This window comes from Ranitomeya imitator, chromosome 2 (genome assembly GCF_032444005.1).
Source record: "Ranitomeya imitator isolate aRanImi1 chromosome 2, aRanImi1.pri, whole genome shotgun sequence".
NCBI classification, from domain to species: Eukaryota; Metazoa; Chordata; class Amphibia; order Anura; family Dendrobatidae; genus Ranitomeya; species Ranitomeya imitator.
The window spans coordinates 511,689,502-511,717,342 of record NC_091283.1 but is presented as its reverse complement, the minus strand read 5'-3'; the positions used below and the strand labels follow the sequence as shown (position 1 = coordinate 511,717,342).

General features: G+C 50.8%; 2 protein-coding genes across 2 annotated transcripts; one reads left to right on the top strand and one right to left on the bottom strand.

Moving 5' to 3' along the window:
- LOC138664742 (platelet binding protein GspB-like) lies at positions 1-23,613 on the bottom strand. The gene is made up of 2 exons (XM_069751693.1): positions 23,466-23,613; positions 1-837 (listed from the first exon to the last, which is right to left on the bottom strand). Exons 1-2 carry the CDS (start codon positions 23,469-23,471, stop codon positions 163-165), a joined length of 681 nt encoding a protein of 226 aa, XP_069607794.1. The 5' UTR covers positions 23,472-23,613; the 3' UTR covers positions 1-162.
- On the top strand, positions 23,589-27,841 carry CISD3 (CDGSH iron sulfur domain 3). The gene is made up of 3 exons (XM_069751694.1): positions 23,589-23,703; positions 25,405-25,518; positions 27,302-27,841. Exons 1-3 carry the CDS (start codon positions 23,602-23,604, stop codon positions 27,473-27,475), a joined length of 390 nt encoding a protein of 129 aa, XP_069607795.1. The 5' UTR covers positions 23,589-23,601; the 3' UTR covers positions 27,476-27,841.

The window sequence follows — 27,841 nt, the reverse complement described above, 5'->3', positions numbered from 1 at the left end:
TTCAAGAAAAAGGTTTTATTAAAAACACATTATTAACAAGACAAAAAAATACATAACAGTAAAGAAGCAAAGTATCACAATTCGTGATACGCCGAATCTTCATTTCTAACATTAAGGTGCCTGATGGGCGAAGCCATGTGAGACGGAATGGTCGTGTAGGAGTTAGGGGGTGGCGGGCCGAAGTGGGACATTGGGGCGTATTGGTGTCTGTGGCCAACCATGAAAATATGCAGACTCTGGCCGCTCCATTGGCCGGGAACAAACCAAGCGCGTGTGCTCATCCAAAGTGCCATCAGAACCCTTATTAACAGTATCCATAATTAGACGCTCCGTAAGAGTTCTTTGCCTCTCGTCCATTTTTGAAAGTTTGTCTACAATGTACTGTCCAAACCCCTGCAACGCAGGGCTGACATTGTTCGTTAACGCCTGTTTGGCCAGGGTCAAAAGTTCAAGGGAGACGTCAGAGGTGGCTTTACGCTTCCTTGAACTTTGCCTCCATTGAGTCCGGGCAGGTGCAGCCTCCACTATTTGACTCGTCGCACTGTCCTGTGCACTGTCCTGTGCACTGTCCTGTGCACTGTCCTGTGCACTGTCCTGTGCACTGTCCTGTGCACTGTCCTGTGCACTGTCCTGTGCACTGTCCTGTGCACTGTCCTGTGCACTGTCCTGTGCACTGTCCTGTGCACTGTCCTGTGCACTGTCCTGTGCACTGTCCTGTGCACTGTCCTGTGCACTGTCCTGTGCACTGTCCTGTGCACTGTCCTGTGCACTGTCCTGTGCACTGTCCTGTGCACTGTCCTGTGCACTGTCCTGTGCACTGTCCTGTGCACTGTCCTCCTGGGGAGAATAAAAAATGAAGTTATTAAACAGAAAAAAATGATTTAAACCACCCTAACCGCATTCAAACTATATATTCGTATACATGCGAAAATGTTGTAATATATTATTATATTCGTATTATTTAACATTCCCATTTATTTATTACTTTGCGCCCCTTGTGAACAACGTCACGCACAGATTATGCAAAATGTGCTCTGAATTGTGAGAGCACCCCCTGTGTGACATGACCGTACAACTGTCCCATACGACTTCTACATCGCAAATACGTCATGAAATTATCGCTCTAGCGCCGTGCATTGCGAAGTGTGACCGCAGTCTAACACACCCAACCCTAATCCCAAACCTAACACACCCCTAACCCTAAGGCTGGCGTCACACTAGCGAGTTTTACGGACGTATGAGCGCATTAAATACGTCCGTAAAACACGCATTACACACGGCCCAATTATTCTCTATGCCCCAGGTCCTATCTGCCGTATTTTACTGATCCAGAAAATCGCAGCATGCTGCGTTTGTCACCGTATTGCGCAAAAAAACGAAACAAAACAAAATCGCCAATGCAAGTCTATGGGGGCCCGAAAAATACGGATTACACACGGACCAGCAGTGTGACTTGCGAGAAATACGCAGTGGTGTTAGCGAGACGTTGTTAATCCATCTGAAGGGGTTAATTTTTTTTACAGCCAGGAGCTCTGCTATAATGCAGCTATGCTCCTGACTGTAAAACCCCAGCGAATGAATGAAAACTAGGTCAATGACCTGTAGTTACCTTCATTCGCGGTGAGACGCCCTCTGCTGGTTGTCCTCATATGAACTCGAGCCTGGGAACTTATCTGAATTTTTCCCACGCTCGAAGGACATCCAGCAGAGGGCGCCTCACCGCGAATGAAGGTAACTACAGGTCATTGACCTAGTTTCCATTCATTCGCTGGGGTTTTACAGTCAGGAGCATAGCTGCATTATAGCAGAGCTCCTGGCTGTAAAAAAAAATTAACCCCTACAGATGGATTAACGTGGGACGTTACAGATCCTCGGAAGGTATGTATATTGTTGGTTTATTATTTTTTCTTTGTCACAGAGCGAGGGTCTTCAGCCAGTGGATTGAGCGTACAATAAAATATTACAACAAACGGTGTGTTTATTTCATTAAAATACTTTTTAATAATGTGTGTTTTTTTTTTTTTTTTTTAACTCTTTCATACAATTGGATTAATAATGGATAGGTGTCATAATTGACGCCTCTCCATTATTAATCTGGCTTAATGTCACCTTACAATAGCAAGGTGGCATTAACCCTTCATTACCCCATATCCCACCTCTACACGGGAATGGAAGAGAGTGGCCAAGTGCCAGAATAGGCACATCTTCCATGGACCCTCTCCAGGCTATTAATATCTGCCCTCAGTCACTGGCTTTACTACTCTGGCGGAGAAAATTGCGCGGGAGCCCACACCAATTTTTTCCACCATTTAACCCTTTAATTTAATAGCTAGAACTGCCAAATTTTGCACATACACACTACTAACATTAGTAGTGTGGAATATGCAAAAAAAAGGGGGATATGACATGGTTTACTGTATGTAAACCATGTCTCATATCATGTCGGGTTTAGGAAGGAGATAGCAAAAGCCGGCAATTGAATTACCGGCTTTTAAGCCATCTCGCGCTGGATGAAATATATATATATACATATATACATATACACACATACATACACACATGTGTCTCATTAACTATATATATATATATATATATATATATATATATATATATATATATATATATATATATATATATATATATATATATATATATATATATATATATATACACACACACACACACAGTGGGGCAAAAAAGTATTTAGTCAGTCAGCAATAGTGCAAGTTCCACCACTTAAAAAGATGAGAGGCGTCTGTAATTTACATCATAGGTAGACCTCAACTATGGGAGACAAACTGAGAAAAAAAAATCCAGAAAATCACATTGTCTGTTTTTTTAACAATTTATTTGCATATTATGGTGGAAAATAAGTATTTGGTCAGAAACAAATTTCATCTCAATACTTTGTAATATATCCTTTGTTGGCAATGACAGAGGTCAAACGTTTTCTGTAAGTCTTCACAAGGTTGCCACACACTGTTGTTGGTATGTTGGCCCATTCCTCCATGCAGATCTCCTCTAGAGCAGTGATGTTTTTGGCTTTTCGCTTGGCAACACGGACTTTCAACTCCCTCCAAAGGTTTTCTATAGGGTTGAGATCTGGAGACTGGCTAGGCCACTCCAGGACCTTGAAATGCTTCTTACGAAGCCACTCCTTCGTTGCCCTGGCGGTGTGCTTTGAATCATTGTCATGTTGAAAGACCCAGCCACGTTTCATCTTCAATGCCCTTGCTGATGGAAGGAGGTTTGCACTCAAAATCTCACGATACATGGCCCCATTCATTCTTTCATGTACCCGGATCAGTCGTCCTGGCCCCTTTGCAGAGAAACAGCCCCAAAGCATGATGTTTCCACCACCATGCTTTACAGTAGGTATGGTGTTTGATGGATGCAACTCAGTATTCTTTTTCCTCCAAACACGACAAGTTGTGTTTCTACCAAAAACAGTTCCAGTTTGGTTTCATCAGACCATAGGACATTCTCCCAAAACTCCTCTGGATCATCCAAATGCTCTCTAGCAAACTTCAGACGGGCCCGGACATGTACTGGCTTAAGCAGTGGGACACATCTGGCACTGCAGGATCTGAGTCCATGGTGGCGTAGTGTGTTACTTATGGTAGGCCTTGTTACATTCGTCCCAGCTCTCTGCAGTTCATTCACTAGGTCCCCCCGCGTGGTTCTGGGATTTTTGCTCACCGTTCTTGTGATCATTCTGACCCCACGGGGTGGGATTTTGCGTGGAGCCCCAGATCGAGGGAGATTATCAGTGGTCTTGTATGTCTTCCATTTTCTAATTATTGCTCTCACTGTCGATTTCTTCACTCCAAGCTGGTTGGCTATTGCAGATTCAGTCTTCCCAGCCTGGTGCAGGGCTACAATTTTGTTTCTGGTGTCCTTTGACAGCTCTTTGGTCTTCACCATAGTGGAGTTTGGAGTCAGACTGTTTGAGGGTGTGCACAGGTGTCTTTTTATACTGATAACAAGTTTAAACAGGTGCCATTACTACAGGTAATGAGTGGAGGAAAGAGGAGACTCTTAAAGAAGAAGCTACAGGTCTGTGAGAGCCAGAAATCTTGATTGTTTGTTTCTGACCAAATACTTATTTTCCACCATAATATGCAAATAAAATGTTAAAAAAACAGACAATGTGATTTTCTGGATTTTTTTTTCTCAGTTTGTCTCCCATAGTTGAGGTCTACCTATGATGTAAATTACAAACGCCTCTCATCTTTTTAAGTGGTGGAACTTGCACTATTGCTGACTGACTAAATACTTTTTTGCCCCACTGTGTATATATGTGTGTGTGTGTGTGTGTGTGTGTGTGTGTGTGTGTGTGTGTGTGTGTGTGTGTGTGTGTGTGTGTGTGTGTGTTTTTATTATTTTTTGAGCACATGGATCCATTGTATATCCGTATGTCGGTTTTGCAAGCCTGCGAGAAAATCTCGCAGTACGGATGCCATACGGAGGATGCCATGCGCAAAATACGCTGACACACCCTGCCTACGGAGGAGATACGGACCACTATTTTGGGGACTTTTCAGCGTATTACGGCCTTAAAATACGGACCGTATTGTCTTACGCCGAGTGTGACGCCGGCCTAATACCAACCATAACCCTAACCACAAGCCTAACCCTAACTCCAACCCTAACTCTAGTTCCAACCCTAACCCTAAGTGGCCACGTTGCGGATCCGCAGTTTTTGAAAAATCCGCAGGCAAAACGCACTGTATTTTACTTGTGGATTTACAATGTTTTCTGTGCGCCTTTCACCTGCAGATTCCTATTGAGGAACAGGTGTAAAACGCTGCGGAATCCACACAAAGAATTGAAATGCTGCGGAACATACAACGCAGTGTTTCTGCGCGGTATTTTCCGCACCATGGGCACAGTGGATTTGGTTTTCCATAGGTTTACAAGGTACTGTAAACATGATGGAAAACTGCTACGAATCCGCAGCGGCCAATCCGCACCGTGTGCACAGAGCCTAATTCTAACCCTAACCCTAATTCTAACCCTAGTGGAAAAATAAAAATATATTTTCTTTATTTTATCATTTTGCCTACCTATGGGGGTGATAAAGGGGGGGTTATTTACAATTTTTTTTTTTAATTTTGATCACTGTGATAAGTTGTATCACAGTGATCAAAATGTACCTGGAATGAATCTGCCGGCCGATTCGGTGAGCGCACTGCACATGTGCCTGCCCTTTTGGAAGATGGCGGCGCCCATGGAGAAGACAGACGGACACCCGGAGGGACACCAGGACTTGGTAAGTATGGGGGGTGGAGGGGCGTGGCCTAGCGAGGAATGTGAGCGGACGTGCGGCTGATCTCTCTCCCCGCACCGCTCTGAAAACTGACCCTTGAAGGCGCCGCCGAACGCCGAAAACCGGCCAGAGAGGCCCCGCAAGTCCCCTGCGAGGGGGAGAAAGCACCGCTGATAACGAGCGGTGAGGAGCGGAGATGCCGCGCCGCAAGCAGTCGGCCCGAAAATCCAAGATGGCGCCGTGGCTGAGGAGGAGGCGGCCAGAGCCAGCGCTTCATACCGCCGGAGGCTGGAGGTAATAGCTCGGCTGGAGCGATTTGCCCATACGGAGGAGGGGGGAGCCCTGCTGTTGGGTCCAGAAGGACTTGATGAGGTGGAAGCCCTGATGAGGCAGAAAGGTGGAGGGGAAGTTAGTGCCAGTGAAGTGGAGGTGCACCGTTCCCCAGGGAGGGCGCAGGGAGTGCACAGTGCAGAAAATGTGACACCTGCTGATAGCCCTGTGCAGACCAATGATTCTAATGAAGTGCAGCAGCCAAGTATGGGGGAACCAACACTGCAGGACATTTTCTCTGTCGTTATACACTGCAAATCTGCTTTGGCCGCGCTGAACCTAAGGGTGGATGATCTCACAGTTGAAATGAAGTCCCTTAACTCTGCTATGCGCAAAGTGGAAAAAAGAGTGGAGGTGGTGGAGGAGCGTGTGGGCAGTGTGGAGGACCAGACAAACGAACTGTTAAAAAGAGAAAAGAAATATATTCAACGAATCGCAGAGTTAGAATTTAAGACAGATGATTTGGAAAATCGATCCCGGAGAAACAATTTAAGAATAATCGGGGTGCCGGAGAAGGTGGAGGGAAACAACCCCACTGAATATATTGAGGCATGGCTTAAGAACTCGGTGGGAGGAGCAGACCTTACCAACCATTTCTCGGTGGAGAGGGCTCATCGGGTCCCCACTCGTCGTCTGCCGCCTGGCTCTGCCCCTCGAGCTATATTGGCAAAAATTTTGGACTACCGGGATCAGGAAACTCTACTGAGGAAGGCTAGGCTGAGTGATGGCCTGAGCATAAACGGAAATCGGATCTCCATTTATCCGGACTATTCGGCATCGGTCACTCAAATCCAATAGGAGTCTTAAATAGTCGCAAAGCGCTGCAGACCTCCAAAATACACAATGAACCATAATAAAAAATCAATAATATTTATTAATAATTTCAATAATCAAGAACAATGATAATAAACAAGAGAAGACCTCCAATGAAAAAGGAGCGAACTATCCACATAACATCAAAAAATGAAACACATCAGAGTATACAATAGCCAAATACCTAGATCAAATGAACAAGTCTGCCTACATCACCCAAATAACACAAGCCCAGTGGTGACGTAATCCTCCAAACGCAGCGGCCCAGTGTAATAAGGTAAAGCCAAGTAAAAAGTGGGGCTTAATTACTTTATCACGGCCATACGGCATGTACACAGTAGCGCAACCCACTAATCTACAATGCTGCTAACCAAAAAAAAGGGGGGGTTTGTGGCATGTAACAAGGTAGGCCATAGATATACTTACAGAGGTGTATGATGTCCGTGGGTCCGTTCCTTTACCCCGAAGCGCGTTTCGTAACACTTCCTGATATACTTCCATAGATATACTTACCTCTGTAAGTATATATATGGCCTACCTTGTTACATGCCACAAACCCCCCCTTTTTTTTGGTTAGCAGCATTGTAGATTAGTGGGTTGCGCTACTGTGTACATGCCGTATGGCAGTGATAAAGTAATTAAGCCCCACTTTTTACTTGGCTTTACCTTATTACACTGGGCCGCTGCGTTTGGAGGATTACGTCACCACTGGGCTTGTGTTATTTGGGTGATGTAGGCAGACTTGTTCATTTGATCTAGGTATTTGGCTGTTGTATACTCTGATGTGTTTCATTTTTTGATGTTATGTGGATAGTTCGCTCCTTTTTCATTGGAGGTCTTCTCTTGTTTATTATCATTGTTCTTGATTATTGAAATTATTAATAAAATTATTGATTTTTTATTATGGTTCATTGTGTATTTTGGAGGTCTGCAGCGCTTTGCGACTATTTAAGACTCCTATTGGATTTGAGTATTGTAGATTGAACACGATGACACAATAGTGATCATTTGGTTGATTTAATTACTCGGCATCGGTGCAGAAACTTAGAATGAAGTTTGGTGAAGTCAAGTGACGGCTCCGTGAACTGGACCTAAAATACTCAATGCTCTACCCAGCCAAGCTCAGGGTGGTGGCGATGGATCGTGTTCAATTTTTTCAAAATCCGGAGGAGGCGACGCAATGGCTGGACACCAACGCCAAGAAAATTGGCACTGATTGGAACCGTTGAGACTGATTCTGAAGATCTATAACTCTACTGGTTCTGCCTCTCTTTGGGGGAGGGGTTCTGTTTGAATGTTACTGTTGAAGTTGGTCTAATTACACCTAACGGTTACAGTATTGTGTTCGGCGGCGCAATGAATAGTTCATATTGGTCGCGGTGGGAGGGGGAGAGATGGACGGTAAAGGACCTAGCTCTAGGGTATATCAAGTGCCCTCAATTCTCATATAGAGAAAGAAAGTTCGGAGTATCTGAGTTATTTTGAATTCCAGATTGGGTAGGTTGGTTTAGTTGTTGGGGTGGGGGTGGGAAGGGGGGGGGAGGAGGGCATTGGTGGAGACCTGGGAGAGGTGATTCTTATCTTATATCTTTCTTTAAGGAAATGGGAGGGAATGTTAATATTATAAGCTGGAATGTTAGGGGGCTAGCGGATGCCACTAAGCGTGCGGCAATATTCCAGTACCTATTGAAACAGAGGCCCTCGGTGATATGCCTGCAAGAAACTCATTTAGTTGAGGAAAAAGTTGATATGTTACAGAAAAAATGGGTGCGCAGGGCGTATCACTCGACGTTCTCTAATTATGCAAGGGGGGTGTCTGTTTTGATCCATACAAGTACTCCATTTGAGGAAATTGATGTAAAAATTGATAAGGATGGTCAGTATGTTTTTTTAGTGTGTAAAATTTTTAACCGTTTGATTTGCATTGTTTCACTATATATACCCCCGCCGTATTCTGGCAAGAAAATTCAAGAGATTTTGGAGCATATGAGAGGGTGGGTCGGGGTTCCCTTTCTGGTGGTGGGAGATGTGAACAACATTGCTGACGACCATTGGGATAAGAGTAATCACGCTCCGCTACGCGGGGACGGGAACGGCACTCCTTTCGGGAACTATCTTAGAGAAATAGGCTGGATTGACTTATGGCGGGTTCGCAATACTAACATTCTTATTCTTGCTACTCGACCACGTACGGTTCTATGTCTCGAATCGATGTCGCCTTGGGTAATGATGGGATGAACAAATTACTAAGTGGGGTGGAATATAATCCCAGGATTCTATCAGATCATAGTCCGGTGCGGCTCTCATTAAAGCTATCAGAACAGGTTGGGTCACGGAAGATGGGATGGAAGGTTCACCCCTCCTGGCTACAACTCCTGGACATGGAAAGTGTGGGGGCAGAGATAGAGGAGTTCTTTAAGATTAATGAGGGTAGTGCGGAATGCCATGTAGTATGGGACACTATGAAGGCGTATTTGAGGGGTATTTTGTTTCGGGACATTTCACGACACAAGACTAGGACTAGAACACAGGATCAAGCTGTCCTGGAGGAACTGAAGGCAGCTGAGGCGGCATTGGGGGCCCATTGCACTAAGTAGTCTCAGAGTCGGATGAGGAAGGCTCAACAGGATGTCAATCAATTGTATCTGAGAAAGGCGGAGAGATTGCGGGCTTTTCAAAGAGCATCTTTCTATTCGGAGCGGGAAAAGGTTGGGCATTTACTTTCGGTAGTGGCGTCCGCACAAAGGGATTCCTCGCACGTCTACTCCATTAAGAGGGAGGATGGAACATTGGCTACTCGGGGGGAGCAGATTCTGGAAGTGTTTAGGAAATTCTACGATAAACTATATACTCATCAAAGAGAAAATGAAGACTTATATACTCAAAGAGAATGAAGACTTTCTAGACAGAACAGAAGCATCTCTACTGGTCACAGAAGGTGAAAAAAGTGTCAGAGAACCTCCAAAAGCAGATGAGTGGAAGCATGTGACCAAAAGAAGCAAGAAGACCATAGAGAAATCACCAACCACACAACTGAAGAACCGATATCAAATCTTTGTAGAGGATGAAGATGGCACACCTAAGGATGAAGCAATACCAGCAAGCAAAAAAGAAAAGGGCACACAGCAACAAGTGACAGCAAAAAGTACAGCCAAGAAGCAACGAAGAGTGGTGGTGGTGGGAGACTCACTACTGAGAGGCACAGAAGCAGCCATCTGCAGACCGGACATAACTGCAAGAGAAGTATGCTGCCTTCCAGGTGCGATGATCAAGGATGTGACCGATAGGATACCAAAGCTCTTCAGCTCCAAGGACGTCCACCCATTTCTTCTGATACATGTTGGCACCAATGACACGGCAAGGAAGGACCTACCGACAATCTGCAAAGACTTTGAAGAGTTGGGGAAGAAAGTAAAGGAACTGGATGCACAGGTAGTTTTTTCTTCTATCCTTCCAGTAGACGGGCATGGCACCAGGAGATGGAACAGGATCCTTGATGCAAACAACTGGCTAAGACGATGGTGCAGACAACAAGGATTCGGATTCCTGGACCACGGTGTGAATTACTTGTACGATGGACTCCTCGCCAGAGACGGACTACACCTCAACAAACCTGGGAAACACACATTCGCCAGAAGACTCGCTACACTCATCAGGAGGGCGTTAAACTAGAAGAAGAGGGGACGGGAAGAAAAACATTAGACTTGAACAAAGAAGATCCAGGAAAACAAACTCAGAAGGGAGGTAAGAACATTTCTAAAACAATCCACAGCGAGGAGATTGGAACAAAACAAAATCCTCTAAACTGCATGCTTGCAAACGCCAGAAGCCTGACAAACAAGATGGAAGAACTAGAAGCAGAAATATCTACAGGTAACTTTGACATAGTGGGAATAACCGAGACATGGTTAGATGAAAGCTATGACTGGGCAGTTAACTTACAGGGTTACAGTCTGTTTAGAAAGGATCGTAAAAATCGGAGAGGAGGAGGGGTTTGTCTCTATGTAAAGTCTTGTCTAAAGTCCACTTTAAGGGAGGATATTAGCGAAGGAAATGAGGATGTCGAGTCCATATGGGTCGAAATTCATGGAGGGAAAAATGGTAACAAAATTCTCATTGGGGTCTGTTACAAACCCCCAAATATAACAGAAACCATGGAAAGTCTACTTCTAAAGCAGATAGATGAAGCTGCAACCCATAATGAGGTCCTGGTTATGGGGGACTTTAACTACCCGGATATTAACTGGGAAACAGAAACCTGTGAAACCCATAAAGGCAACAGGTTTCTGCTAATAACCAAGAAAAATTATCTTTCACAATTGGTGCAGAATCCAACCAGAGGAGCAGCACTTTTAGACCTAATACTATCTAATAGACCTGACAGAATAACAAATCTGCAGGTGGTTGGGCATTTAGGAAATAGCGACCACAATATTGTACAGTTTCACATGTCTTTCACTAGGGGGACTTGTCAGGGAGTCACAAAAACACTGAACTTTAGGAAGGCAAAGTTTGACCAGCTTAGAGATGCCCTTAATCTGGTAGACTGGGACAATATCCTCAGAAATAAGAATACAGATAATAAATGGGAAATGTTTAAGAACATCCTAAATAGGCAGTGTAAGCGGTTTATACCTTGTGGGAATAAAAGGACTAGAAATAGGAAAAACCCAATGTGGCTAAACAAAGAAGTAAGACAGGCAATTAACAGTAAAAAGAAAGCATTTGCACTACTAAAGCAGGATGGCACCATTGAAGCTCTAAAAAACTATAGGGAGAAAAATACTTTATCTAAAAAACTAATTAAAGCTGCCAAAAAGGAAACAGAGAAGCACATTGCTAAGGAGAGTAAAACTAATCCCAAACTGTTCTTCAACTATATCAATAGTAAAAGAATAAAAACTGAAAATGTAGGCCCCTTAAAAAATAGTGAGGAAAGAATGGTTGTAGATGACGAGGAAAAAGCTAACATATTAAACACCTTCTTCTCCACGGTATTCACGGTGGAAAATGAAATGCTAGGTGAAATCCCAAGAAACAATGAAAACCCTATATTAAGGGTCACCAATCTAACCCAAGAAGAGGTGCGAAACCGGCTAAATAAGATTAAAATAGATAAATCTCCGGGTCCAGATGGCATACACCCACGAGTACTAAGAGAACTAAGTAATGTAATAGATAAACCATTATTTCTTATTTTTAGGGACTCTATAGCGACAGGGTCTGTTCCGCAGGATTGGCGCATAGCAAATGTGGTGCCAATATTCAAAAAGGGCTCTAAAAGTGAACCTGGAAATTATAGGCCAGTAAGTCTAACCTCTATTGTTGGTAAAATATTTGAAGGGTTTCTGAGGGATGTTATTCTGGATTATCTCAATGAGAATAACTGTTTAACTCCATATCAGCATGGGTTTATGAGAAATCGCTCCTGTCAAACCAATCTAATCAGTTTTTATGAAGAGGTAAGCTATAGGCTGGACCACGGTGAGTCATTGGACGTGGTATATCTCGATTTTTCCAAAGCGTTTGATACCGTGCCGCACAAGAGGTTGGTACACAAAATGAGAATGCTTGGTCTGGGGGAAAATGTGTGTAAATGGGTTAGTAACTGGATTAGTGATAGAAAGCAGAGGGTGGTTATAAATGGTATAGTCTCTAACTGGGTCGCTGTGACCAGTGGGGTACCGCAGGGGTCGGTATTGGGACCTGTTCTCTTCAACATATTCATTAATGATCTGGTAGAAGGTTTACACAGTAAAATATCGATATTTGCAGATGATACAAAACTATGTAAAGCAGTTAATACAAGAGAAGATAGTATTCTGCTACAGATGGATCTGGATAAGTTGGAAACTTGGGCTGAAAGGTGGCAGATGAGGTTTAACAATGATAAATGTAAGGTTATACACATGGGAAGAAGGAATCAATGTCACCATTACACACTGAATGGGAAACCACTGGGTAAATCTGACAGTGAGAAGGACTTGGGGATCCTAGTTAATGATAAACTTACCTGGAGCAGCCAGTGCCAGGCAGCAGCTGCCAAGGCAAACAGGATCATGGGGTGCATTAAAAGAGGTCTGGATACACATGATGAGAGCATTATACTGCCTCTGTACAAATCCCTAGTTAGACCGCACATGGAGTACTGTGTCCAGTTTTGGGCACCGGTGCTCAGGAAGGATATAATGGAACTAGAGAGAGTACAAAGGAGGGCAACAAAATTAATAAAGGGGATGGGAGAACTACAATACCCAGATAGATTAGCGAAATTAGGATTATTTAGTCTAGAAAAAAGACGACTGAGGGGCGATCTAATAACCATGTATAAGTATATAAGGGGACAATACAAATATCTCGCTGAGGATCTGTTTATACCAAGGAAGGTGACGGGCACAAGGGGGCATTCTTTGCGTCTGGAGGAGAGAAGGTTTTTCCACCAACATAGAAGAGGATTCTTTACTGTTAGGGCAGTGAGAATCTGGAATTGCTTGCCTGAGGAGGTGGTGATGGCGAACTCAGTCGGGGGGTTCAAGAGAGGCCTGGATGTCTTCCTGGAGCAGAACAATATTGTATCATACAATTAGGTTCTGTAGAAGGACGTAGATCTGGGGATTTATTATGATGGAATATAGGCTGAACTGGATGGACAAATGTCTTTTTTCGGCCTTACTATGTTACTATGTTACTTCTAGTGTGGAGAGGGGGGCTGAGGACATGACGGGTTACTTGGAGGGGATTGACCTGCCTAGGTTGAGCAGAGAAGAATGTGAGTTGTTGGAGGAGCCGATTGGGGAGGAAGAATTGGGGGCTGCTTTGGCGGGGGTCGCTGGGGGTAAGGCTCCGGGGGCGGACGGTATTCCAGCCGAGGTGTACAAGGTACTGAAAGAAACATTGTTGGCCAAATTGTCGGAGGTGTATAATAGTTCACTGGAAAGAGGGGAGCTACCTTTATCAATGAGAGGGGCTATTGTGGTCGTTATACCCAAGGCCGATAAGGACCCACAACTACCAGAATCCTATAAACCAATCTCACTTTTGACGGCCGACATCAAGATTCTGGCAAAAGCTCTGGCAAATAGGTTATCCAGGGTGATTGATAGACTGGTTCACCCGGATCAGTCAGGTTTTATGCCCAACAAATCAACGGCACTCAATCTGAGAAGGTTATTTTTAAATTTGCAAATCCCTTCTGACAATGTCGGAAGACGGGTTGTGGTATCCTTAGACGCCCATAAGGCTTTTGATTGCGTGGAGTGGAGCTATTTGTGGTCAGTACTGGAACGAATGGGGTTTGGGCCTAAATTTATTTCATGGGTGCGGCTGTTGTACTCTTCTCCGGTAGCCAAAATTAGAGTGAATGATGCTCTCTCTGAGACCTTTTCGTTGTCTAGATGTACTAGACAGGGCTGCCCTTTGTCCCCGCTGCTCTTTGCGTTGGCGGTGGAACCCCTTGCTGCGCAGATCAGAGGTTCCCGGGAGGTGAGGGGTTTTATGTACGGGGAGGCAGAGGAAAAAGTAGCGTTGTACGCTGATGATATTCTGCTATTCTTGAGGAAACCCTGGTTAAGACGGAAGCCATTATTGAGGAATTTGGGAGTTACTCGGGCCTAAGGATCAATTGGGACAAATCGAATATGATGTTGATAGATGGGGATAGCGGGAACGGTGGGGGGGGTTCTTCTACAAGGTTGAAGCTAGTTGATAAATTTAAATACCTGGGGATTCAGATCGCTCTCCCTTTGACTAGTTTTGAGGAACTGAATTTGGCACCTCTTCTGCGTAGGATACGTACTAAAGTCCAGGCGTGGATGAAGTTACATTTATCAGTAATCGGCAGGATAAACTTGATAAAGATGATTGTGATGCCGCAGCTTCCTTATGTGCTGCACAACTCCCCTATATGGATATCGCAGAATAGGTTTCGGAGGATTAAATCTTTGTTTGGGGAGCTGATTTGGGGTGGAAAGAGCCCCAGATTTAAACAGGAAACTCTACAGAGACCAAAGACGGAGGGAGGGGTGGCACTGCCTAATCCGTGGTTGTACTTTTTGGCTTCACAGTGCCAGCATTTCAAAGGATGGGGAGATGTGTTAGGTGGGAAGCGGGCACCTTGCAGCCTGAGATCACTGATTGGGACGAAGGTGTTGAGTGAGGGTCTGGAGGGGGGACATTTCCGAGAGAAGGGCTCTAAATTTTGTACTATCAGGCTCATCCATAAGGTTTGGGACAAAGTTAAGGGGATTAGGGGTGTGCACGCACTCACTAGATTCTCACCCATTTGGAATAACTGTGTCCTACAGGAGTTTAGACAGATGGAGGGATTTCATAATTGGAGGGAGGCAGGCATCTCTCGGATGGGCCAGATTCTACATCAGGGCAGAATTAGAGACTTTGAGGCATTGCAGGAGGAGTTTTTACTACCGGACTCTGAGTTGTTTCAATACCGCCGTCTTTCACATGCGCACCGGGTACAGTGTAGGAGAGGACCCGTTGAAATCCAGGTGGACCTTATGCTAGATTTTATTTTATCCTTGTAGGGGGTGGCACGAAGGGGGTGATTTCGGGAATATACGAATTCCTTTTGTTCTCTTTCTTGGAGGAACACCCTATTAGAGCAAGGGCGAAATGGGAGGCTGACCTGGGGGCAATTGATAATGATCATTGGGAATCAGTACTGGACTATGTGCCCAAAATATCAATGAGCGAGCCTGGGAGGCTGTCACAATTATTTGTTATTCATAGGGCATATAGAACTCCGGATATGTTATTCAAAGCCGGATTGAGATCTAGTTCAGAATGCCCCAGATGCTCGCAGTCCGAGGCGGGCATCCTTCATATGCTGTGGCAGTGCCCCAGGTTGTCCTCCTTCTGGGTGGTGGTGCTGAATAAAGTGGGACTGGCATATGGTTGCACTGTGCCGCGTGATCCCTTGGTATGTGTTTTGGGCTATGTTGAGGAGATTATAACTGATAAGTTGTATAAAATGGTTATTGCCAGACTGTTGTTTATCGCGCGAAAGTTGATTGCCAAATTCTGGATTAGAGAAGAGCCACCAACAAGGAGAGACTTTATGAAGCAAGTGGACCATATTATTGCTTTGGAGAGGAGTATCTACGTTAGGAGGAACAAGACGGACCTCTTTGACAGGTTGTGGAACCCGTGGCTTGAATCAATGTGATCTAAAAGACCTTTTGCCCCATTGGGAGGATTATTGACAAGTCATCTTCCTTTTCTTGTACTTTTATATATGACATAGTAGGGGGGGTCGACTCTTGACAGGTCTCTGGGGGGGGGAGGGGGGGGGGGTGTTCACACTATGCGGTTTCTACTGCGGAACCGCAGCGATTTTGCCGCTGCGGGTCCGCAGCTGTTTTCCATGCAGGGTACAGTACAATGTTACCCTATGGAAAACAAAAACCGCAGTGCACATGATGCGGAAAAACCCGAAAAAAAACCGCGCTGAATTGCTGCGGAAAAAAAGAAGGACCATTTCACTTCTTTGTGCAGAATCGCAGCGATTCTGCACCCATAGAAATGCATTGATCCGCTTACTTCCCGCATGGGGCTGTGCCCACCATGCGGGAAGTAATGCGGATAATGTGCGGGTTATACCCGGGGTGAATGAGAGGAGACTCTCCTCCAGGCCCCGGGAACCATATTTGTGTTAAAAAAAAAAAGAATTAAAATAAAAAATAATGTTATACTCACCTCTAAAGTCTCAGCGCTGCACGCGGCCGTCCGATCTCAGGTTTGCTATGCGACCAGGACCTTCGGTGGCGTCGCGGTCACATGACCGTGACGTCACCGAAGGTCCTGGTCGCACAGCATCTTTGGAACCGGACCGCCGCCTGCAGCGCCGAGGATATCGGGACGTCAGAGGGTGAGTATATCATCATGATTTTATTATTTTTAACACTACTACTGATGCTGCATATTGCTGCATATGCAGCATCAATAGTAGGGGTAAATCCCGCAGCGGAACCCGCAGGACAAACCGCGATAAATCTGCAGGGATAACCGCAGCGGGTTTGCCCTGCAGATTTATCAAATCCGCTGCGGGAGAACCCGCAGGATAAAAAAGGAACGTGTGAATGTGGCCTTATAATCTGAACCTTAAAAAAAAATAAATAAATAAAATAACTTACTGAGGGGGAGTGATGCATGCCCCCTCACACCAGCCCCCTGCATGCCCCTCTACATACCCCATGCCCCCTCACACCAGCCACAAGGCAGCCTGGATGCCCCTCTACATACCTCCTCACACCAGCCCCCTGGATGCCCCTCTACATACCCCATGCCCCCTCACAACAGCCACAAGACACCCTGGATGCCCCTCTACATACCCCATGCCCCCTCACACCAGCCCCCTGGATGCCCCTCTACATATCCCATGCCCCCTCACAACAGCCACAAGGCCCCCTGGATGCCCCTCTACATACCTCATGCCCCCTCACACCAGCCCCCTGGATGCCCCTCTACATATCCCATGCCCCCTCACAACAGCCACAAGGCCCCCTGGATGCCCCTCTACATATCCCATGCCCCCTCACAACAGCCACAAGGCCCCCTGGATGCCCCTCTACATACCCCATGCCTCCTCTACATGCCCCCCCTCACACCAGCCCCCTGGATGCCCCTCTACATACCCCATGCCTCCTCACAACAGCCACAAGGCACCCTGGATGCCCCTCTACATACCCCATGCCCCCTCACACCAGCCCCCTGGATGCCCCTCTACATAACCCATGCCCTCACACCAGCCCCCTGGATGCCCCTCTGCATACCCCATGCCCTCCTCACAACAGCCACAAGGCACCCTGGATACCCCTCTACATACCCCATGCCTCCTCACAACAGCCACAAGGCACCCTGGATGCCCCTCTACATACCCCCTCACACCAGCCCCCTGGATGCCCCTCTACATACCCTATGCTCCCTCACACCATCCACAAAGCACCCTGGATGCCCCATGCCCCCTCACAACAGCCCCCTGGATGCCCCTCTACAAGACCCATCACACCAACCCCCTTGATGTCCCTCTACATACCCCAGGCTTTCTCACAGCAAATTACAACCTCAAAGCACTCACACTGATTCCTGCATCCTCATTCCCTTGTACAAGGCTCCATGGTGCCGCCCGAGTCCTCTCCTCACTCAGCTCCATGGTGCGGCCCCTCAGTCCTCTCCTCACACTGCTCCACGCTGCGGCCCCTCGGTCCTCTCCTCACACGGCTCCATAGTGCAGCCCCTCGGTCCTCTCCTCACACTGCTCCATGCTGCAGCCCCTCGGTCCTCTCCTCACACGGCTCCACGCTGCAGCCCCCCGGTCCTCTCCTCACACGGCACCACACTGCAGCCCCCCGGTCCTCTCCTCACACGGCTCCACACTGCAGCCCCCCGGTCCTCTCCTCACACGGCTCCACGCTGCAGCGCCCCGGTCCTCTCCACACACGGCTCCACACTGCAGCCCCCCGGTCCTCTCCACACACGGCTCCACACTGCAGCCCCCGATCCTCTCCTCACACGGCTCCACACTGCAGCCCCTCGATCCTCCTCACACGGCTCCACGCTGCAGCCCCCCGGTCCTCTCCTCACACGGCTCCACGCTGCAGCCCCCCGGGCCTCTCCTCACACGGCTCCACACTGCAGCCCCCCGGTCCTCTCCTCACACGGCTCCACACTGCAGCCCCCCGGTCCTCTCCACACTGCAGCCCCTCGATCCTCTCCTCACACGGCTCCACGCTGCAGCCCCCCGGTCCTCTCCTCACACGGCTCCACGCTGCAGCCCCCCGGGCCTCTCCTCACACGGCTCCACACTGTAGCCCCCCGGTCCTCTCCTCACACTGCAGCCCCCCGGTCCTCTCCTCAAACAGCTCCACACTGCAGCCCCCCAGTCCTCTCCTTACACGGCTCCACACTGCAGCTCCCCGGTCCACTCCTCACACGGCTCCACACTGCAGTCCCCCGATTCTCTCCTCACACGGCTCCACACTGCAGCCCCCGATCCTCTCCTCACACGGCTCCACACTGTAGCCCCCCGGTCCTCTCCTCACACTGCAGCCCCCCGGTCCTCTCCTCACACAGCTCCACACTGCAGCCCCCAGTCCTCTCCTTACACGGCTCCACACTGCAGCTCCCCGGTCCACTCCTCACACGGCTCCACACTGCAGTCCCCCGGTTCTCTCCTCACACAGCTCCACACTGCAGCCCCCCGATCCTCTCCTCACTGCAGCCCCCCCAGTCCTCTCCTCACACGGCTCCACACTGCAGCCCCCTGGTTCTCTCCTCACACGGCTCCACACTGCAGCACCCCCGGTCCTCTCCTCACACGGCTCCACACTGCAGCACCCCCGGTCCTCTCCTCACACGGCTCCACGCTGCAGCCCCCCGGTCCTCTCCTCACACGGCTCCACGCTGCAGCCCCCCGGTTCTCCCCTCACACGACTCCACGCTGCAACCCCCCGGTCCTCTGCTCACACGGCTCCACGCTGCGGCCCCCCGCTCCTCTCCACACTGCAGCCCCCCGGTCCTCTCCTCACACGGCTCCACACTGCAGCCCACCGGTCCTCTCCTCACACGGCTCCACACTGCAGCCCCCCAGTCCTCTCCTCACAAGGCTCCACACTGCAGCCCCCCGGTCCTCTCCTCACAAGGCTCCACACTGCAGCCCCCCGGTCCTCTCCTCACACGGCTCCACACTGCAGCACCCCAGTCCTCTCCTCACACGGCTCCACACTGCAGCACCCCCGGTCCTCTCCTAACACGGCTCCACGCTGCAGCCCCCCGGTCCTCTCCTCACACGGCTCCACGCTGCAGCCCCCCGGTCCTCTCCTCACAAGGCTCCACACTGCAGCCCCCCGGTCCTCTCCTCACAAGGCTCCACACTGCAGCCCCCCGGTCCTCTCCTCACAAGGCTCCACACTGCAGCCCCCCAGTCCTCTCCTCACAAGGCTCCACACTGCAGCCCCCCGGTCCTCTCCTCACACGGCTCCACACTGCAGCCCCCGGTCCACTCCTCACACGGCTCCACACTGCAGCCTCCCGGTCCTCTCCACACTGCAGCCCCTCGGTCCTCTCCTCACACGGCTCCACGCTGCAGACCCCCGGTCCTCTCACACGGCTCCACACTGCAGCCCCCCGGTCCTCTCCACACTGCAGCCCCCCGGTCCTCTCCTCACACGGCTCCACACTGCAGCCCCCCGGTCGTCCCCTCACACGGCTCCACACTGCAGCCCCCCGGTCCTCTCACACGGCTCCACGCTGCAGCCCCCCGGTCCTCTCACACGGCTCCACGCTGCAGCCCCCCGGTCCTCTCCTCACACGGCTCCACACTGCAGCCCCCCGTTCCTCTCCTCACACGGCTCCAAACTGCAGCCCCCCGGGCCTCTCCTCACACAGCTCCACACTGCAGCCCCCGATCCTCTCCTCACACGGCTCCAGACTGCAGCCCCCCGGTCCTCTCCTCACACAGCTCCACACTGCAGCCCCCCGGACCTCTCCTCACACAGCTCCACACTGCAGCCCCCCGGACCTCTCCTCACACGGATCTACACTGCAGCCCCCCAGTCCTCTCCTCACACGGCTCCACACTGCAGCCCCCCAGTCCTCTCCTCACACGGCCCCACACTGCAGCCCCCCAGTCCTCTCCTCACACGGCTCCACAGTGCAGCCTCCCGGTCCTCTCCTCACACAGCTCCACACTGCAGCCCCCCAGTCCTCTCCTCACACTGCTCCACACTGCAGCCCCCCGGTCCTCTCCACACTGCAGCCCCCCCGTCCTCTCCTCACACGGCTCCACACTGCAGCCCACGGTCCTCTCCTCACACGGCTCCACACTGCAGCCCCCCGATCCACTCCTCACACGGCTCCACGCTGCAGCCCCCCGGTCCTCTCCTCACACGGCTCCACACTGCAGCCCCCCGGTCCTCTCCTCACACGGCTCCACACTGCAGCCCCCTGGTCCTCTCCTCACACGGCTCCACACTGCAGCCCCCCCGGTCCTCTCCTCACACGGCTCCACACTGCAGCCCCCCGGTCCTCTCCTCACACGGCTCCACGCTGCAACCCCCGGTCCTCTCCTCACACGGCTCCACGCTGCAGCCCCCCGGTCCACTCCTCACACGGCTCCACACTGCAGCCCCCCGGTCCTCTCCTCACACAGCTCCACTGCAGCCCCCCGGTCCTCTCCTCACACGGCTCCACACTGCAGCCCCCCGGTCCTCTCCTCACACAGCTCCACACTGCAGCCCCCCGATCCACTCCTCACACGGCTCCACGCTGCAGCCCCCCCGTCCTCTCCTCACACGGCTCCACGCTGCAGCCCCCCGGTCCTCTCCTCACACGGCTCCACACTGCAGCCCCCCGGTCCTCTCCTCACACGGCTCCACACTGCAGTCCCCCGGTCCTCTCCTCACACGGCTCCATGCTGCAGCCCCCCGGCCCTCTCCTCACACGGCTCCACGCTGCAGCCCCCCGGTCGTCTCCACACTGCAGCCCCCCTGTCCTCTCCTCACACGGCTCCACACTGCAGGCCCCTGGTCCTCTCCTCACACTGCAGCCCCCCGGTCCTCTCCTCACACAGCTCCACACTGCAGCCCCCAGTCCTCTCCTTACACGGCTCCACACTGCAGTCCCCCGGTTCTCTCCTCACACAGCTCCACACTGCAGCCCCCCGATCCTCTCCTCACTGCAGCCCCCCGGTCCTCTCCTCACACGGCTCCACACTGCAGCACCCCGGTCCTCTCCTCACACGGCTCCACACTGCAGCACCCCCGGTCCTCTCCTCACACGGCTCCACGCTGCAGCCCCCCGGTCCTCTCCTCACACAGCTCCACGCTGCAGCCCCCCGGTTCTCCCCTCACATGACTCCACGCTGCAACCCCCTGGTCCTCTCCTCACACGGCTCCACGCTGCGGCCCCCCGCTCCTCTCCACACTGCAGCCCCCCGGTCCTCTCCTCACACGGCTCCACACTGCAGCCCACCGGTCCTCTCCTCACACGGCTCCACACTGCAGCCCCCCAGTCCTCTCCTCACAAGGCTCCACACTGCAGCCCCCCGGTCCTCTCCTCACAAGGCTCCACACTGCAGCCCCCCGGTCCTCTCCTCACACGGCTCCACACTGCAGCACCCCGGTCCTCTCCTCACACGGCTCCACACTGCAGCACCCCCGGTCCTCTCCTCACACAGCTCCACGCTGCAGCCCCCCGGTCCTCTCCTCACACGGCTCCACGCTGCAGCCCCCCGGTCTTCTCCTCACAAGGCTCCACACTGCAGCCCCCCAGTCCTCTCCTCACAAGGCTCCACACTGCAGCCCCCCGGTCCTCTCCTCACACGGCTCCACACTGCAGCCCCCGGTCCTCTCCTCACACGGCTCCACACTGCAGCCCCCGGTCCACTCCTCACACGGCTCCACACTGCAGCCTCCCGGTCCTCTCCACACTGCAGCCCCTCGGTCCTCTCCTCACACGGCTCCACGCTGCAGACCCCCGGTCCTCTCCTCACACGGCTCCACACTGCAGCCCCCCGGTCCTCTCCTCACACGGCTCCACACTGCAGCCCCCCGGTCGTCTCCTCACACGGCTCCACACTGCAGCCCCCCGGTCCTCTCACACGGCTCCACGCTGCAGCCCCCCGGTCCTCTCACACGGCTCCACGCTGCTGCCCCCCGGTCCTCTCCTCACACGGCTCCACACTGCAGCCCCCCGTTCCTCTCCTCACACGGCTCCAAACTGCAGCCCCCCGGGCCTCTCCTCACACGGCTCCACACTGCAGCCCCCGATCCTCTCCTCACACGGCTCCAGACTGCAGCCCCCCGGTCCTCTCCTCACACAGCTCCACACTGCAGCCCCCCGGACCTCTCCTCACACGGATCTACACTGCAGCCCCCCAGTCCTCTCCTCACACGGCTCCACACTGCAGCCCCCCGGTCCTCTCCTCACACGGCTCCACACTGCAGCCCCCCGGTCCTCTCCTCACACGGCTCCACACTGCAGCCCCCCAGTCCTCTCCTCACACGGCTCCACACTGCAGCCCCCCAGTCCTCTCCTCACACGGCTCCACACTGCAGCCCCCCAGTCCTCTCCTCACACGGCTCCACACTGCAGCCCCTCGGTCCTCTCCTCACACGGCTCCACGCTGCAGCCCCCCTGGTCCTCTCTTCACATGGCTCCACACTGCAGCCCCCCGGTCCTCTCCTCACACGGCTCCACACTGCAGCTGTTATGGACCTGGTGGTTAGGAGCACCCGGAACGACCTGATGGTTAAACTCACACAGGACAAGCTCTGGGAAGTGGGAGCTCTGCTGACCGCAACCCCTAATCCTATCACACAACTAGAAATAGCCGTGGAGCGTACCTAACACGACCTAGACGCCTCTTCACAGCCTAAGAGCTAACTAGCCCTAGAGATAGAAAATAAAGCCTACCTTGCCTCAGAGAAATTCCCCAAAGGAAAAGGCAGCCCCCACATATAATGACTGTGAGTAAAGATGAAAGTCACAAACACAGAAATGAAACAGGTTTCAGCAAAGGGAGACTACAGCCCGCCGGTCCTCTCCACGCTGCAGCCCCCCGGGTCCTCTCCTCACACGGCTCCACGCTGCAGCCCCCCCCCCGGTCCTCTCCACGCTGCAGCCCCCCCCCGGTCCTCTCCTCACACGGCTCCACGGTCCGCTCCACACTGCAGCCACCGGTCCGCTCCACACTGCAGCCCCCCCGGTCCGCTCCACACTGCAGCCCCCCCGGTCCGCTCCACACTGCAGCCCCCCCCCGGTCCGCTCCACACTGCAGCCCCCCCGGTCCGCTCCACACTGCAGCCCCCCCGGTCCGCTCCACACTGCAGCCCCCCCCCCGGTCCGCTCCACACTGCAGCCCCCCCGGTCCGCTCCACACTGCAGCCCCCCCGGTCCGCTCCACACTGCAGCCCCCCCGGTCCGCTCCACACTGCAGCCCCCCCCCGGTCCGCTCCACACTGCAGCCCCCCCGGTCCGCTCCACACTGCAGCCCCCCCCCGGTCCGCTCCACACTGCAGCTCCTGGGTCCTCTCCTCACCTCCATGCTGCAGCCCCTCGGTCCTCTCCTCACACGGCTCTATGGTTCAGCAGCCTCTCATTTCCCGCGTCTCTTCTCCAGCAGCAGCTTCCTTCCTTGAGTCAATAAAAGAGGCCCCGCCCCTTCCGGTGACATCATGATTTCAAGGAATCACTCCTCCCCTTCAAGAAATCAACTCCAATCTAGACGCTACCCAATAATGAGGTCACTGCAGGGACTGAAAGTCATAGTGTCGCGGGTGAGTGCAGGATTATAGTGAATACAATCTTAGCTGCTGGAGTCCCTGTACCGTGCAGCTGTGTGCAGCAGTAAAGCTCCTCCGCCGTGTGCTGTCTGTGCATGTGCACTGTGCAGCTTCGTTATGTGCAGATTTTTCCTGTTACACTTGCGCCCTCTGTCGTCCAATGTAGGCTATTACAAGTTAGTTTTGCTTAGAAGTCTGGTATTGTGTATATTAGTGTCACCATTAATGTCTGATTTACAGACGACTCCATCTGCACATTATTCTAGTCTACTACTGATTTTAAAGGGGTTGTCCACTATTTTGATATTGATGACCTATTTTAGGAATAAACTTGGATTACGGCTGTCAGGAGCAGACGAAGATAGAAGAGGCCCCTGTACAAAAACAGTATATGGCCTTTTGCAGTCCAGTAGTTCATCATCATAATGTAGCCCATTAGGTGTCATTGACATTGACAGAAGCTGCTTCCTTCTTTAGAGGCAGAAATGGACCCCCTTACCTCCTGGGCCCTTGTGCAACCCCGCCTGCTATACCGACATGCAATGCCAAGAATATATATGCTTTAGTCTATCCTTTAGATATTTGCCCCTTTACAGTCTCGTTAGTGCTGATGTAGCGTAGGTCTGGTCCGTGTGCACACTAGACGGACGAATATAAGAGATTAATCCACTTATTTCCATAAAGACCATGGCTCCGTGGGTTAAAAAAAATAGTCTTTATGTTGCTAGTTTTAATTGTTCCCAATTGCACAGTCGTTTTTTTTTTTCGTCTGGCCCAGACTATTATGACTTGTTCTCATCTGTAGAGTTTGCAACAACATCCCCATCTACTCCCAACCTACAAGCTTCCCTTCCCGCAGACACCCCTAATTCTGTGCCTGGTGCTGCACCAAATACTGTACTTCACAAATATTGGTGCCATTGTCATGCCCCTTTTATGCCTCATTAAAGGCTAGAAAAATATTTAGAATTGAGAGTCCTCAGTGGTTGATACCTTTTAATGGCTAACTGAAAAACTAAAAGGTATCAACCACTGAGGACTCTCAATTCTAAATATTTTTCTATCCACTGGCTAACACGGTACCAAGATATATTTCTTTCCTGTGTCATTAAAGGCTATAATTCCCAGAATTCCTCTATATAGGGTAATAGTGTCCTTTTAACAATTAACTAATGTCCATTTAAATGACCCAGAATTTATTTATTTATTACCAATCCCTAGTCCCGAGTTCTCAGTCTCTCTCTACCTCCTCTCTGCACTGCAGAAAAACCAATGGAAGAATCTTTGTAGCTTATTTGTCAGGAAAGAAAGAGATTCCATAGAGTAGCATGGCAGCACAGCTGAGAAGACTTCCATGGGAAATAAGCAGGGATTATACTGTCCGCTCCCAGGAGGGGAAGGGGATTGATTCCCAAAAAGGAAGAGGATTGAATCCTGCCACCACCTAGACAGATTAACAGCCGCCCATTGGGGATCAATGGAAACATCAAATTATAAAAAAAAGTATATATAATTTGGTATGCCAGTAACATTGAAAAACAGTGATAAATATTTCAAGATTTTTGGCATGAAAATCATTCATGCGTAACCAATTTTTAAAGCATTAGTCATAGGTGTTACCAGAAATCTACTTGCGGAATACCCTTGCTTTACTGTACCAAATGCATTTTCCAGTAATCTTTTTCCTCTTTATAGGCATGCAGCACCGCGCAGTCGGCCCCGGTTATTGCAGCAAAACATCCTTTTCAAGTGCAGCTGAAGGCTGACAAACGATACTCGTGGTGTAGCTGTGGACACAGCAAGAAGCAGGTGGGCGGTGTGAATTATAGTCTATAAGTATGTGGCGATGTCCTAAAGGATTCCCATAAGTGTACTATATTTCCAGTTATTGACCAGGAAAGGGTCATAGGTCCCAACCAGCAATATTCGCCTTCTGAGCACTGGGCAGATTTTTCAGCTTAGATGTCTGAAATGTGTAGCTGTGCCAGTGTGGTACAATGGCGCAGTCCCAGGTTTTCTCCACCTGGTGATGATGTGGATAGGGTTGAGCTGTCTTTCATTGCTCTCGCACATATTAGTCTATATTCACATACGGCTGATTTGTCGGAGAAATGTCAACGACTGAAAATCATTTCCATTCATCTGAATGTGATTCTACAAGTACATGGATTTCTGCATGCCTTATTCCATAAAATGGAACAGTCTCAGAAAGGCTCTGCTTTACACTGGCCGCCATAGCGGTCCGTGAGGCTTGCACCAACATTCGGAGGTGCCTCTGCAGCGTGGAGCTGGCTCTGTGCTCTGCAGCCCGCTCTATGCAGCGTGGAGCTGGTTCTGTACTCTGCAGTCAGTTCTGTGCTCTTCAGCCGGCTTTTCTGTGCTCTGCAGCGTGGAGCCGGTTCTGTGCTCTGCAGCCAGCTTTTCTGTGCTCTGTGGCCGGCTTTTCTGTGCCCTGCGGCTGGCTTTTCTGTGCTCTGCGGCCGGCTTTTCTGTGCTCTGCGGCTGGCTTTTCTGTGCTCTGCGGCCGGCTTTTCTGTGCTCTGCGGCCGGCTTTTCTGTGCTCTGTGGCCGGCTTTTCTGTGCTCTGCGGCTGGCTTTTCTGTGCTCTGCGGCCGGCTTTTCTGTGCTCTGCGGCCGGCTTTTCTGTGCTCTGCGGCCGGCTTTTCTGTGCTCTGCGGCCGGCTTTTCTGTGCTCTGCGGCCGGCTTTTCTGTGCTCTGCGGCCGGCTTTTCTGTGCTCTGCGGCCGGCTTTTCTGTGCTCTGCGGCCGGCTTTTCTGTGCTCTGCGGCCGGCTTTTCTGTGCTCTGCGGCCGGCTTTTCTGTGCTCTGCGGCCGGCTTTTCTGTGCTCTGCGGCCGGCTTTTCTGTGCTCTGCGGCCGGCTTTTCTGTGCTCTGCGGCCGGCTTTTCTGTGCTCTGCGGCCGGCTTTTCTGTGCTCTGGGGCCGGCTTTTCTGTGCTCTGCGGCCGGCTTTTCTGTGCTCTGCGGCCGGCTTTTCTGTGCTCTGCGGCCGGCTTTTCTGTGCTCTGCGGCCGGCTTTTCTGTGCTCTGGGGCCGGCTTTTCTGTGCTCTGCAGCCCGCTCTGTGCTCTGCGGCCGGCTTTTCTGTGCTCTGCGGCCGGCTTTTCTGTGCTCTGCAGCCCGCTCTGTGCTCTGCGGCCGGCTTTTCTGTGCTCTGCAGCCCGCTCTGTGCTCTGCGGCCGGCTTTTCTGTGCTCTGCAGCCCGCTCTGTGCTCTGCAGCCGGCTTTTCTGTGCTCCGCCATGGGCTTTTTTTCTATCATTCAAGTGACCACTTGGATTGTGCTGAAGAAGAAGGAGAGTCCAGTTTAGGAGGAAAAGATGACAAACCTAGAGGAAATGGAGGCAGGTGTCATTTCTCCGCACAGTCAAATGCTCTAGGGAAAGGAAAACACGCCATTAGAGCAATTCTGTTAAAGGACAATGCACATCTATAGGGGTTCTCCAATTCTGTTAAATTAGTGACCTGCTTTCTGTTACTGGGCAGTGAGTTTAGTTTATTCCTAAAGATGGAGGTTTTTCACATAGACGATTGGACACTTCATAACTTTTTTTTTTTTCTTATCTGCTCTCCAGCCATTCTGTGATGGGTCACACAAGAAGGCAGCCCCTGATCTCGCTCCAGTTCGCTTCACTCTAACAGAAGATAAAGAAGCCTGGCTCTGCGGCTGCAAGCAGACAAAAAAGCCTCCATACTGCGATGGGACCCACAAACAGAGCTACGTGCAGAATTGCTCCACGGAACAGTGATTTCTGGTCTGCTAATCGAGCTGCGGCCTGCGTAATCTAATTGTGCCAATATACTGCAGCTATAAGTCACAATGCAACATGTAATTTACACTCTGATTGCCAGGGGGTCTCTATGACAAAGCTAGGGTGACACAGCAGATGGAGACAGTGGTCTATGACAGACTTGAGTACATGACTATGGTGGCTAGTGGCCACAATGTCACCCTGACTCCGCTGTAGACTACCTACAGGATTGGCGTTCCAGGTTTTTCTGGTCTTTGGTCTACGAGTTACATGATTTACATGCTGACGATCTATGTATGAATCAGTTTAAATGCTGTTAAATGTTTGTAAGAAATTGTAAATTAAATGAGTCGACTAGATGAA

What these genes read in the sequence shown, in the direction of transcription:
- CISD3 (XM_069751694.1), top strand. Translation starts at nt 23,602, where the DNA reads ATGATTTCAAGGAATCACTCCTCCCCTTCAAGAAATCAACTCCAATCT. An exon ending in TGAAAGTCATAGTGTCGCGG is followed by an intron (nt 23,704 to 25,404) that starts GTGAGTGCAGGA and finishes TCCTCTTTATAG; the next exon opens with GCATGCAGCACCGCGCAGTC. An exon ending in GTGGACACAGCAAGAAGCAG is followed by an intron (nt 25,519 to 27,301) that starts GTGGGCGGTGTG and finishes TCTGCTCTCCAG; the next exon opens with CCATTCTGTGATGGGTCACA.